This window comes from Limulus polyphemus, unplaced genomic scaffold (genome assembly GCF_000517525.1).
Source record: "Limulus polyphemus unplaced genomic scaffold, Limulus_polyphemus-2.1.2 Scaffold9660, whole genome shotgun sequence".
In the NCBI taxonomy this organism is placed as follows: Eukaryota; Metazoa; Arthropoda; class Merostomata; order Xiphosura; family Limulidae; genus Limulus; species Limulus polyphemus.
The window spans coordinates 4495-20125 of NW_013675270.1; the positions used below are offsets into that span (position 1 = coordinate 4495).

Here is a 15631-nt window from a genome sequence, read left to right on the forward strand (position 1 = left end):
GTTGATCCTTTGGGGCATCGTGAGAATCATCTCGTCATTTTAGATTGTGGGATTTTAGCCCACTCTTGCTTCAAAACTTGGAGTAGATCGCTCTTCGAAGTTGTTTTTTTTTTTTTTTTTTGTGGTTGTTTCTTGACTTGCCGGTCGAGTATGGTCCAGAGGTTTTCGATGGGGTTCATGTCAGGAGATTGGCTCGGCCAGGGCAACTTCTGGATACCATTTTCTTCCTGCCACTTTTGGGTATTTCTAGCAGTGTGACACGGTGCTCCATCTTCCTGGAACAACGTTTTGTTCTTGTCCACGAAACCCGAGGAATAAAGTGGCAAGAGTCCTTCCTCTAATATTTCGTCGTATTTCGCAAAATTTATGTTGCCAACGCACTCCACTAAGCTAGATCTCCCACCAACCCAAACAGCTCCCCAAACCATCACGCTGTAACCACCATGCTTCACAGTTGGCTGCAATCTGTTGAGCCAAAACTCTTGGTGAGGCATTCTCCAGACCCATATCCTTCCACTGTCCGAAAATTGAGCGAATCTTGATTCATCTGAGAACAATACAGTCTTCCAAAAGTCCAGAGGTTTGGTCATCATATCACTTGCCCACTTCTTTCGTCTGACTATGTTGGCAGGTCTAAATAAGGGCTTCCGTCTAGCTGCTCTACAACGATAACCCAATCTGTGGAGAATCCGTTGAACATATTTTGGGCTCATCCCACCAACTTTGGCCACTTCTGCAGTCGTTAATCTGGGATACATTTCGATGTTCCTCTTGACAGCGCTTTTTGTCCTCTCTGATGGACCAGGACGACCCGGACGCTGCTCAGTTGTTTCCTTGCCGTGTTTCCTAAACTGCACGATGATTCTGTTGACTGTCGAAAGCGGGATTCCCAAATTCTGCGAAATTTGTCGCTGACGTATTCCACCATCTGCTTGACCACCTATCCTTCCTCTAACAAAATCTGACAATTCGAGAGAACCTTGAGTTCTAGGCATGTTGTAGCACAAGATAATTAGTGTGCGGACCATTTTCATTTATATAGTGCTCTGTGAACACAAATTAGTTAGCATAAATCAGTTAAATGACGAAAAATTAGGTGTCTATTTACTTGTGACTATTCAGTGTATACGCGTTCACTTTTGTTCAAATATTAATATATATCCTGGAAAGTTTTGTGTGAAAATTACTTATCACATAAATCATAATAAAAGCAACTTTCTTTTTCGTTTTACCTCTGCTTGTAATTTTCAAATGAGCACTAGGCAGCGTTGCGCGTGCCAACAAGAGCTCTTCTTCAGATAAAAATCGTTTGGCAGGAGGTGTTTCTATACTATCCTCCATCTTATCTGCTGGCTGAGATGGATGGACTGAATTCCGAGGTACTTCAAGATTTAGTGCTTCCTGTTGAGGGAACATCACTCGTGCAGGGGTTGAAGAAATGTCGTTGTCTTCATCGCCTATAGCATAATGTAACAACCGATTTCAAATACTTCAAAACTTTTTTCTTCAAAAAAAAAAAAGGTTTAAAACTGTCTTTGGATTGAGACATAAATTAATAATTGCCTTGAAACATCATTTTGTTTGACAAAATATTCAATATAAAACAATAATAAAATTGTCTAAGCTTACTCCAAGGACACCCTCAGCAAATAAATGTGGACGACTTGAATCTGCCAGTATAATCACAAAGTAATATCCCATGGTAAATGTGGACGACTTGAATCTGATAGTATAATCACAAAGTAATATCCCATGGTAAATGTGGACGACTTGAATCTGCCAGTATAATCACAAAGTAATATCCCATGGTAAATGTGGACGACTTGAATCTGTCTTTACTATGTGAACTGTATAATTTGTAAGCTTTCTTAATTTGTTTATTTATGTATAATTTTGGCAATAGCAATAATTTATGGTTTGGGAATTTCCTTTCACAATTGTTGGATTGATACATGACAGTGGGCGTCGCCATATTTCTTCTGGCTGGTTCTCCGATAGTCTGTGCAGAAGAGAGACAGGACATTTCAGAAAAAAAAACAAAAACTAAAAGAAACAGTAGATTGCTGCCAGAAGAGCTAGAAACCAAACAAAGCACATTGAAATTCACAGTTGTCGAAGATCATAGTACGTTCACTCATTTCATTGGCTCTTCACTACAGTGTAACGTTACAACGTGAATGACCACAACCTTGGTCTGATTACTTATTATTGTATTTTTAGTTGCGGTAGGGAACTTTAATTCCTTTATCACCGAACTTCAATGAAACGCTTCCCTTCTGTTTGTCTCCAGTGTGTGAATAACAATACTAGTGTTTACTCGTTATAAAAGCGACGGTCAGTCACTCCCGTTATTTAATTCAAAGAGCCAGAGAAAACCCTTGTTCCACTAGTTGGCTACCTACCTTTTGGTTGGTAGATAAAAAGGAACGGCGACTATACATAAATTTTAGAGGTTTCTAAGCTGACCGTTTACTCTGCGTGGGCTGATCGGGTTGATATTTCCAGTTTCAGTTTAATTTTAACTAAATATTTAACAGCAAGAAAATTAATTTGTTTACATCAACATACCTTACATTTGTATTTAATTATCCAGTATTCACATTCATCTGGAATATTACTTTGTGATTATACTGGCAGATTCAAGTCGTCCACATTTACCATGGGATATTACTTTGTGATTATACTTGTTAACAATTTACGTGGAGGATTCTTACTTTTTACGCATTGCTGTGAACAGACAAATAGGAAGAACTAAAGGTGGTTACAATGATATAGTAGAATGGGTAACATCTGTCATCCACAAAGAAATTAATAATCCAATCAAAGCTACAACACATCTATTTTATCATTCATACTGAGTCGAGTTAATACTATCGACTATTTTGATCTTTGCCATGCGTTTCTGTTCTCCCTTTGCCAGCAGAAATATTCTATTTCTGGCAAGGCTTGGTAAAGATAAAAAACACAGTGAAAGAGTAATTACACGGTTAATACCTTTTACAGAAATAGATCAATTAAAGCAGGAAATATTCCAGAAGTTGGTTTCTTAACGTCACAGTAAGATGAATCCAGTGGAGAAGAAAAGCAACATACCTTAATTACTTATATCAGTATTGGGCGTCAAAAGATTGCACACACACAAAAAATGAAATTATTGGTTAATGATTATTAATATAGATAGTATGTTTTATTGAAAACACGTTTTTAACCAAAAATTCAAACTAAGTTGTACCTACTTTTTAAATGTTTTATTAAAATGGCTAGCGCATACTTCAAACATCTTCAACTCCAAGCCAACAAAGAATGCTTAAAAACTTGAACGATAGTATTATTAGACTAGCATTTAATTTTATATTATAATCAAATAAATGAATTAATATGCTGAATAGCTGTCGAAAACCTACACTAACAGAATTCAAAGAAAACGTAGCACTGGGGTTTGACAACTCCCTTGGTTAAGGCACGGCATGGCCAGGTGGTTAGGGCGCTCGACTCGCAATATGAGGGTCGCGGTTCGAATCCCCTTCCCACCAAACATGTTCGCCCTTTTAGCGATAAACACACATTTGTGTAGCTCTATAGCTGGTTCAAACAAAACCACTGTTTAATAACAAAATATGATAAAAACACAGTTGTGTAGTTCCATAACTGGTTCAAACAAAACCACTGTTTAATAATAAAATATGATAAACACACATTTGTGTAGCTCTATAGTTGGTTTAAACAAACCACTGTTTAATAATAAAATATGATAAACACACATTTGTATAGCTCTATAATAACAAAATATGGTTTAATAACAAAATATGATAAACACACAGTTGTGTAGCTCTATAGCTGGTTCAAACAAAACCACTGTTTAATAACAAAATATGATAAACACACATTTGTATAGCTCTATAATAACAAAATATGATAAACACACAGTTGTGTAGCTCTATAGCTGGTTCAAACAAAGTTATTGTTTAATAACAAAATATGATAAAACACAGTTGTGTAGCTCTATAGCTGGTTCAAACAAAGTTATTGTTTAATAACAAAATATGATAAACACACATTTGTGTAGCTCTATAGCTGGTTCAAACAAAACCACTGTTTAATAACAAAATATGATAAAAACACAGTTGTGTAGCTCTATAACTGCTTCAAACAAAACCACTGTTTAATAATAAAATATGATAAACACACATTTGTGTAGCTCTATAGCTGGTTTAAACAAAGTTATTGTTTAATAACAAAATATGATAAACACACATTTGTGTAGCTCTATAGCTGGTTTAAACAAAACCACTGTTTAATAATAAAATATGATAAACACACATTTGTATAGCTCTCTAGCTGGTTTAAACAAAACCACTGTTTAATAATAAAATATGATAAACACACATTTGTATAGCTCTCTAGCTGGTTCAAACAAAACCATTGTTTAATAACAAACACATTTTTGTAGCTAGTTTGAACAAACTAAGGGTGATTTGACAATTTAGCAGCTTTACAAACACAATTTTATAGCGAAAGCTGAAGTCGTTTTCACAACTTTTTTCATTACAATCATTTGCTTTATGCAAGACATATGCTAAACGGCCAGGTTTTTTGTTTCTTTGTAGTTAACCACAAAGCTACACATTCGGCTATTTGTACTGTGCCCACCACAGGCTTCGAAACCTGATTTCTAGCGTCATAAGTCCGCAGACTTACCGCTGAGCCACTAGGGGGTACGGCCGGATTAAAAGCTCCAAAGTTCATGCATAGCTAACTCTAATTTATAATTGCTAACCAAAAGGCAATAAAAAATCCACTCATAATTGAAAAGCGTGATTCACCGTCAATGTTATGAGACTCTCATGTTTAAAAGTGCGCAGCATATTCAACAGCATATCGCGGCTCAAACCCTGGACCTTCCAGTTTGCAGCACAAACCAAGAATACTAAGAATGGTTGATTACACTGACATCTTTCTTTCTTCATACTTAAATAACGAGTACGCGAAAAACTATGAAAAACAAGCAATGATGTAAATAAAAAACCATTTTCAGGAATACACTACGTCATCAACACCCAATTTCAGATTATATGAGTGGAAAACATGAAATAAAAATCTACATTATCTTGCTAGCATTTTGTAAAACGAGATGACAGCACAGTATCTTTGACAGATATTTCAGATTTTGATCAGCTGCATTTGTATGTTAATGTTATAAAACAATACTTAATAAAGGTGATTTTAGACACGTTTTGTGAGGTTAAAACAATACTTAATAAAGGTGATTTTAGACACGTTTTGTGAGGTTAAAACAATACTTAATAAAGGTGATTTTAGACACGTTTTGTGAGGTTAATACAATACTTTATAATAGGTGATTTTAGACTCGTTTCGTGAGGTTAAAACAATACTTAATAAAGGTGATTTTAGACACGTTTTGTGAGGTTAAAACAATACTTTATAAAGGTGATTTTAGACTCGTTTCGTGAGGTTAAAACAATACTTTATAAAAGTGATTTTAGATATGTTTCGTGAGGTTAAAACAATACTTTATAATGGTGATTTTAGACACGTTTTGTGAGGTTAATACAATACTTTATAATGGTGATTTTAGACACGTTTCGTGAGGTTAAAACAATACTTAATAAAGGTGATTTTAGACACGTTTTGTGAAGTTAAAACAATACTTTATAAAGGTGATTTTAGACTCGTTTCGTGAGGTTAATTCTACGTTAACAAACTCTAGGACATTTCTCCACGAACATTATTTTCTGTTATCTCTGTAATCTTGTCCCCCAGTGGATCAGCGGTAAGTTTTATTATTTAAAACGCTAAAATCCTGAATTCGATTGCCCGTGGTGGGCAGAGCGCAGATACCTCACTGTGTAGCTTTGCGATAAAACAAAACACACACACTGCACGCTAACAGCACTCTGGCTGGAGCCTTCCACAGTCATTACGAATATCGTTGGATAGTTTACACTGTTGTTAACGTTGAACTGTTCTTGTGTTACCATGCTATAGAACTATCATTTGAGATATAATGGAAACAGCAGCATGCGCAGAATAAGAGACTGGACAGTGCGACGAAATGGGGTGTGAAAACTAGAAAAGTAGCTGTTCTAATCATGAAATGCCACAAACATCATGTTGTACCTCAAAATACTTCATGTGTGGTACATGGCATAACGTTTAACTAACATATTAGTTTTTTCTTACCTGATGAGCCTCCTTGGTTTGAGCCGTGGCCGTTAATTTGCCTAGATACGAGGTCAAGAGGTGAGATATTGCGAACATGGCTTGGGTGTTGGTGGTGTGGTGGTGTGTGGTGCGAGTTTCGTGAGACACTGACCATGTCGGCGTATTGGGTGTAGCTAGACCTGCGACCTTCCCTCCTGTTTCCGTCAATGGCCGCCTGCAGCTCCTCCGGCGTACTGAGTTTCTCTTTCTCGCATTCATAAGGGTACAAATATTTCATGTACCTATTGAGCAAGCCAAAAATCTGTGTTAAGAAGGAACAGAAATAGGGCAGTTTTGGTTTAGTTTATTTAAGAGATATACCAACAAGGAGATTAAACAAATCATTTTTTAAACTAAAATTTCTGTTGCAACTGAAATGGACTTGTTTTGACAAAGAAATATACACTTTTTTTTTCATACAGACCTTACTTCATCGAGATACAAGAAAACAACACTGATGAAGTGAATTTTACCACCCGAGGGCGCTAGTTTCCGTCATTGTCATTTATCTAATTTTGTGATTGTATATACCTTCCAAGTGTCGTAAATGAATTCTAATGAGTCATATTCTGAAGCTGTTGCTTTTTGAGTATATTAAAGATCCATAAAAATCACTTTACAAAAGTATCTGTTGAAATACAGAAGAAATAACGGGATATATTGGACCAAGAAAAAAAAGATTGTGGTAGGAAAACTAAAGATAACTGAAATCTAATGACGACATAAAGTAGAAACGCTATAATGTGAGTTTAAACATGACTCACTCGTTTCGAAACACACATAAGTTTGCCAAAGTAGATCTTGATACATTAAGTATGATGTGTCATGAATAAGCTAAGTGTTGCGTAAATCTTGATGACCTTACTTTCGTACGTTCAGTTCTTTTGTAGAAATAATTAAAAGAGTAATAACTCTAGTAATAACCAAATACCACCGCATTTGGTACTTACGTTAATTTAGGCTTCCACTATTGTAAAAAGCCATACGTTATATGACGATATATAATGAACAGTTTTACCGATGTGACTTTGTTTTATACTATTCAGCAAAGAGTTAAAAAACAAAAACTAATAAAGATAATCAATACAAGCATGAAGCAATAAGTACGAGAACTGATTACAAAAACTGTACAAGTATGAAGCAATAAGTACGAGAACTGATTATAAAATCTGTGCAAGCATGAAACAATAAGTACGAGAACTATTTATAAAAACTGTACAAGCATGAAGCAATAAGTACGAGAACTGATTATAAAATCTGTACAAGCATGAAGCAATAAGTACGAGAACTGATTATAAAATCTGTACAAGCGTGAAACAATAAGTACGAGAACTGATTACAAAAACTGTACAAGTATGAAACAATAAGTACGAGAACTGATTATAAAAACTGTACAAGCGTGAAACAATAAGTACGAGAACTGATTATAAAAACTGTACAAGCATGAAGCAGTAAGTACAAGAACTGATTATAAAATCTGTACAAGCATGAAGCAATAAGTACGAGAACTGATTATAAAATCTGTACAAGCGTGAAATAATAAGTAAAAGAACTGATTATAAAAACTGTACAAGTATGAAACAATAAGTATGAGAACTAATTATAAAAACTGTACAATCATGAAGCAATAAGTACGAGAACTGATTATAAAAACTGTACAAGTATGAAACAATAAGTACGAGAACTGATTATAAAATATGTACAAACGTGAAATAATAAGTACGAGAACTAATTATAAAAACTGTACAAGCATGAAGCTGTAAGTACGAGAACTGATTATAAAATCTGTACAAGTGTGAAACAATAAGTACAAGAACTGATTATAAAAACTGTAAAACAGAGCCCAGTAATATATAAATAACACCAGGAAGATATCATAATCATACAGATAATTGTCACGCTGAGACATCACTAGTTGCATATACTCTTTTGACTTGGTATTAATATTTTTTTCTCAGCAAAAAAATATTAACTACAGTGTTAGTGAAATATCGCAACTTTGAAATTCAACATAATCATGGAAATGTCTTCAGTTTGGTACAAACTGAAATTCATTACAGACATATGTAATGACCTATTTTTATCTATGATGACCTATTTTACACCGAAGCAGGTGTGACCTTTAGGTTCCAAACTGTGTTCTTCAGCTTTTCAGAGGTACTATAAAAATATTCTACGTCTCGTGCGGGGGTCTAATTCATTAACTTTACACAATAATTTCAAAGGTTCAAACTATTTGAATCTATCTGACAGTAATCACGTTGTCGCACACGGGCGGCGGGGGGGGGGATCTATCAGAGATACATAAACCCCAAGTGGCTGCGGTAAGTTTGAGAATTTATAAAGCTAAAAATCGGGTTTCGATGTCCACGGTGGACAGAGCGCACATAGCCCATTGTGTAGCTTTGTGCTTAAACAAACAAAGATACAAAATAATGTAACACCTTTTTATATAAACAATTTTAAAGATGAGTTAAGAATTACAACTTACACTGGAAGCTTCCAAGTTAATTCTAAACATACAAGCATTACATCCAATAGTTTTTAAATTTTGCAACAGATGTAAAGAGTCATAGTAATAACGTTCCAACACTTTGAACAGAAAAACTAACGTTGCTGTTTTATCTAATGATTACATACGCTTTGATTTACAACCCCTTTAGTTCATTCGAAAACATTACAAGAAAATGATGAATAAGATACATTTGACAAACAGGCATGAGCTGAAAAATTACAGCTTTCAGCTTTGTCTCATACAAAAGAAAACCCAATTCTGGTAGCTTAAAGCTATAAGGTACAATGAATGCACTTTACTACATGTATAACATGTATTAGCTGACAAGCTACATGTGTTAGCTGACAAGCTGGGAAGTCTAACGATTCTCCCAGCCAATTATTTATACAATCAAATTAGGAGTCCGACATGTATTACCAGTACACGAACGTATTCATATTTGTATACCATTAAACTAGGGGGTCGTAGTGCGAAGAGATAGACTTGCAATACAATAACGTATCTAAATTTGTATACAATCAAATTAGGGGTGGTACACGAAGAAATTTATTAACAATACAGCAAAGTATTTCAATTTACAATCAGACTAGGGGTTCGCGGTGCACGAAGAGATAGGCTACCAACACCTGAAAATATTTAAATTTATATGCATATTTTGTATATATGGCAACGCTGGTAAGGCTATCTGCCAGCGCCCCTAATTTTGAACTAATGACCAGAGGGAAGGCAGACAGTCAGCAACACCCTACTACCCACCATCTACACTAAGGGATTAACTGTCACTCTTATAATGTACCCACAGCTTAAAGTGTGTGTGTGTGGATATTTTGTTACCACAGTTTCAAACAAGGCTTACCAGCTCCGAAATCCAGAGCTTAACCGCAGGACCAACCCACGCCTCTTACAGGAAAGTTTAGAGAAACTGTAACGTTTATTTAAAAATTTTTCATTATTTGCATATGACGATAACTCATCTCTACACTCAACCAATTATTTGTTTTTGTTCTTCAACCAACTTTTTCTTAGAATATAATTTTCGAGCTTTATTATAGAACTCATGGGCCTCCACATTAGGGCTCAGCGCCTTCGATTTTCACATAGTATTCAACTCGACGATCACTGAATATTTTACTTTTGAAAGATTAGCTCTCGAAAGTTTTCAATAAGTAAAACTTGAAGATTAATTTTATTTATTAAAAACGTACAATTCAGTAGGCTTGATGATTTAATGCTTAAAATTGTACAATTCCTACTAATTTTTATAGCTAGCCTAGTGATATATTCTTTATTTGGAATATATAATTGTTTTAATAATCCGATTCATATATACATAAAACGATTACATTTGAAAATGTTTTTACTGATGGTAATGTTCTTACACATGAGTAAAACACACCACATTAGAGATGATGCTTTTCTTCGATGATATTTGATAACAACAGATTGATCAGGACTAATCATCATCATTCTTTGCGGACTCTGCCATCCCTCTAAAAGAGATGCTGAGATACATGGGAGAAACCTTTGATACACAACTTCACAGCTACATTAATACCATGACAACAATGATACTGTGAATTCGGAATGCTTTTCGGGTCCATTTTAAACAATGTGACGTATTTACTATTACATATTAATTTTAATATTGATGTTTGTTTAAATTAAGTTTATATTTAGAAATATAATAACGTATACTGTTAAATCTGTATTGCGAAACTCTCGCCTATTCTCTAAAGTTGTAGAAGATCCTCGTGTGTAATAATCAACAACATATGTATGTACGTAAACGTTACGTCAAAATTAAATTTCGAGAAACTCTTCACACGTCTATAAATATAATCAACGCAACACGCCTAAAAACATCATCTATTATTGGTTGGCTATAAACTTCGGAGGCTATAACCGTGATTGTTATAACGCCTATTAATCGAAAAACTTAATATATTTGAAGATAGCTTTTATATACGGAAACATCTGTTAGCTGAGATCTTAAAATATAACGTTGAGAAATGGAAACATCGGCTCATGTAGATACGTAGATCTTGAAAATCGAGTTGTTCAAAACTTGAAAATAGCGTTGAGAACTGGACCAATTGTTGGTTGAGATGTTGCAGAAGAAATATCTGCTGAAGCTTTTTGCCAGGCACTAATTATAGCAGAACAATCTGGAAAATGATCTATAGGAAATGGTACAGCTTATAAAATGAATTAGATCAACGTAGGCCGGTAAAGCAATTACTGATTGGCATGTCCTTTAGCCAATCAGGAAATGCCACAGACCTACTGAAGGACGTGTAGATTGTATAGGAATTCTTGTTGGTGGCAAAGGACAGGTTTATGTGTTTTAATAAAGGTGGCTTCCAAAATATAGAGATGAAAGGTCGACCGACCATTTGCAATAATTTCAAACCTGCTATCCGTGTAGTTGTCAGCACAAGTCAGGTTCACTAGTAAATGCTGGCCAATGCTGATTCACATTTTGGTGGTAGAACTTTTGTTTTACAGGAGCAACATGATAAATTCTTTATTTTCACACTCTTAGTTCTTATGGATGTGGGTACATGTTGTTTAATTCTATCCTGCAATCTTTGTGAAGTGCGACCTACGTACCTGCGAATATTTTATTACTGTATTCCACTTTAGACAATTAAAGTGATAATAATCTGCCTTTTTCTACTTCCATCTCTTGTTAATGGATTCCACTTTAGACACTTAGAGTGATATTTACCTGCCTTTTCTTACCTCCATCATTGGCAACCTTTTACAAACGCCTTTTTTTACGATTAAGGCAGCGTTCTCCCATTTCTAGTATTTTTAACAATAATTCGAAACTTTTCGAAGTGTACGTTTAATTGTTGCTGGTAATCATTATTTTTGTCCTTAACGTGTCTTTTATTATAGACAGGACGGATAACAGTATAATTAAATTTGAAATGCGATGCCTATTGACATACTTTTACATAATATCATAAAAACAGTATCTTTATCAAGAAAATAAGTAATTCTTAAGCTAGCTATTATTTTGAAAATATTCCTTTACGCCTAAAAGAAGCAGATAAATCACAAATATAGTACTCAACTTCATTTCAAAATACAGAACATTATATTACGTTATTATATACTATGAGTTTCTTTGTTTGTTTTCTTGCTTGCTTTTTTTGTTAAGCACAAAGCTGCATAATGGGTTATCTGTGCTATATCCACTACGGGTTTTTAACGTTACAATCCTACAGACTTACTGCTAAACCGTTGGGGGCGGGGAAAGCTATATACTGTGAGAATAAGAAACCTAGCATTTATACATAAAAATGATAAACGTTACCCAGCATCCACTACTAATTTGTGTATATAACATACGACATCAGCTAAAAATATGAACGTTAAACCAAATTTACAACAGGCTTGTACTAAACTCGATGTTCAGTAATAGAATGGGGAAGAAATCGGCAGCAGGAAAGTTAAGAGATGTTCATGTCTCCTATCAATAGTTGATAGTGGAGCACTCAATTACCTTTTGCACTACAGCAGCGGGTGGAATGGGGAAGAAATGGCAGCAAGGAAAGTTAAGAAAAGGTAATTGAGTGCTCCACTATCAACTATTGATAGGAGACATGATCAACTCTTAACTTTCTTGCTGCCATTTTCTTCCCCATTCCACCCGCTGCTGTAGTGCAAAAGGTAATTGAGTACTCCACTATCAACTATTGATAGGAGACATGATCAACTCTTAACTTTCTTGCTGCCATTTTCTTCCCCATTCCACCCGCTGCTGTAGTGCAAAAGGTAATTGAGTGCTCCACTATCAACTATTGATAGGAGACATGAACATCTAAAGAAGCGGATGGAATGGGGAAGAAAATGGCAGCAGGAAAGTTAAGAGTTGTTCATGTCTCCTATCAATAGTTGATAGTGGAGTACTCAGTTACCTTTTACACTACAGCAGCGGATGGAATGGGGAAGAAAAAGGCAACAAGAAAGTTAAGAGTTGATCATGTCTCCTATCAATAGTTGATAGTGGAATACTCAGTTACCTTTTACACTAAAGGAGCGGATGGAATGGGGAAGAAAATGGCAGCAGGAAAGTTAAAAGTTGATCATGTCTCCTATCAATAGTTGATAGTGGAGTACTCAGTTATCTTTTACACTAAAGGAGCGGATGTCTGGTATAATATGATCGACAGCTAATTTATCGATTTTTAAATACCCAATTCGCGGAAACGTTTTTAGTAAAATTATTATATATTATATTTAGCAAGAAATCTATCAATGTATCTCCCACGACATATCAAATCAAATAGTTTCTTACTACCAATATTGTAACTTTTCGACGAAACATCGGTTGGCAACAGCCTTATGAATTTTCAAGCACTAATACAACCAATGAATTTCTGTTTATTAAATAATGCTAAACGTAATGATAGTTTATAGCTATATAAGTAGCGTTACTTTTCATTCCATTTACTGCATTATATACTAATTTGCATTACTAGTGTTTTTTTTATTCATTTATTTGTTGTTCATGATTTTGCAAGAAATTTGTTTGTTTTTCAGAATTTTTGAGCAAAGCTACACGAAGGGTTATCTCCGCACATCAGTCACAATTTTGAGCTGATAGACCGAAAGAAGGCACATTTCATCAAATATATAAGATATTCCTGAAATAACAGACCCTACGTTCTCAGTAAGTGTTTGGTTAATAACGTGTATTTAGACTTAGAGGACATTAATTTAGGCTGTTTCAAATCTCTTCGTCAGTGTTATGTTTCCATATATTTTAGAAAGTTTGAAACCCGTTTGATTTATTTAATACTAATCTTGTTTCTGGCAACTATTAAAAAACTGGGGTCTAGATGCTTTTTAATAAATCACTTTATATCTATCATAATTTTCTTACGTTTCCGTTGCCGCGTTGCAGCTCATCTTAATATGTATGTCCAATAAAAAAAAAGTCAGCTCATATTTTCAATACGTTTCTAAATGTTGTATTTAATAATCTGTAGACGATTGTTTACAAATTGTTGAATACAAGACAGATCGAGGTACTAAACATTCATGTACTAGACAACTACATACTATGTTTTTAATGAATTTAATTACGTGCTTCCTAATGAATAAAACTAAAGCATCACTTGCTAAGATTTCTAAACAAACTACAAATTCTAGAGAAGGATCACTAATGTACACTAGGAACTTAAAACTGTTGCCAGAACGAATCGGTTCAATGAAATATTAACAACAAACCACGATATAAAACCTTTCTGTTCTTAGTATAGTTAATAAGTATAGCTGAAACTAAGTTTATTACGTATGTAAATGTAACAAAGTTTGTGTTTTTGCATTTGGTCAGAACAGAGCTTACAATAACACTAAACCGATTCGGCTAACTAAATCTTTACCAAGTTGTAAGGGTTTACATATAGGTTTAGAATACAAACTAGTCAGCTAATTATCGTTACCGAAGAATGAAAATTACTTTATCACTGTTAACGAAAAGTGCCTCGAATAATCTTAACAACACATTTAATAGATTTATGGCTAGTTTCACATAGTAACACAAGCAAACATAATTAAATAGGTGACAGATTTATAGAAATTCTAAGGATACTATACCAATATTATACTTTCAACTTCAATTTTTAAAATCCCCTAGAGTTTTCGATTAACGTACTAAATAACTATGTAACATGGAATTATGTAGTTGTATGTATGGTCGTTAGATGGCGCGGTTATTCGAACTCGTTACCTTTGGCAGAGTATATCCTATTTAAATACTCCAAAATCTAGCTAAAATCAAAGTGTGTAAAAGTACAGTTTACAACTATCAAACTACAGAAATTTGGAAACATGCATGAATACCTGATTTTTTTTCAAATAAAACGATACAAATAAGTATAATTTCATAAAGAATAATTTGTGTCTAAGCTAGAAACATTTTATTATGTTATCTAAAAAAAAGGAAAACAGCTTACTGTGTACGTAGTGTGAATGCAGCACTGGTAATGGAAGACGGGAGATTGAGGCCTTTGGTAATTTCTCTCCAAATCTTTTTGTTAATGACTTCCACCAAACCCCCTCTTGCTACAACTAATTTGTAGAGTTCGTATAGGTCCAACACCTGTTTGGCCATAATAGGAATCCTGTTAACGGGGGTTCCTGAAATGGAAGATTTTCACACTAAATAACACCCCAGAAAAATAAAATAAAGTGGCACTTCCCAGTCACTTGCAAGTTACTCTACCCAAGGTTTGTGTGAAAAGCTTGTGGAACACTTTTGAGATAGTTGTTTAAGTAATAAAATTTTAATCCCATCACATATGTATACCCGTTGTTTTCACCATTCTTATAGAGAACTAATTCCTACAAAGAAACTGTAAATATGTTGATCTACAAAAAAACAAGTATCATTCCTATACTTTAATCACAAAAATAATCACGAGTTGAACACACTTTTTATACTGTTAAAGCATTTAAAACAAACTTCATTGGAATTTATTACTAACCCTTTTATGAAACATCACATACAGTTACGGTACACAACATTTAAAGGAAACATTTGTTCTCGTTTCCCAGTCGGTCAGTTCACCTTCAATGTGAGTTATCAACACAGCTAGGGGAGTGGGTTTATAAAAGTGCTGTAATCACAGAAATCATGGCACATCAGTTACTACCATCAGACACACACAAGTTTCCCTGTCGGTTAGTTCATCTTCAATGTGAGTCATCAACACAGCTTGGGAAGTGAGTGTATAAAAGTGCTGTAATCATAGAACACATGGAACATCAGTTACTACCATCAGACACACACAAGTTTCACTGTCGGTCAGTTCACCTTCAATGTGAGTTATCAACACAGCTAGGGGAGTGGGTTTATAAAAGTGCTGTAATCATAGAACA

At 34.6% G+C, this 15631-nt stretch overlaps 1 protein-coding gene across 1 annotated transcript in view; it reads right to left on the reverse strand.

Moving 5' to 3' along the window:
* Positions 1 to 14890, reverse strand: part of LOC111083470 (protein dead ringer homolog) — a gene marked incomplete at its 5' end in the record, with an annotated part of 18854 nt that extends 3964 nt beyond the window's left edge. The window contains 3 exons of the mRNA XM_022380010.1: positions 1233 to 1457; positions 6202 to 6464; positions 14707 to 14890. Of these exons, the coding sequence (XP_022235718.1) occupies positions 1233 to 1457; positions 6202 to 6464; positions 14707 to 14890 (672 nt within the window). The remainder of the gene's footprint in view (positions 1 to 1232; positions 1458 to 6201; positions 6465 to 14706) is intronic.
* Positions 14891 to 15631: the final 741 nt, after the last annotated feature.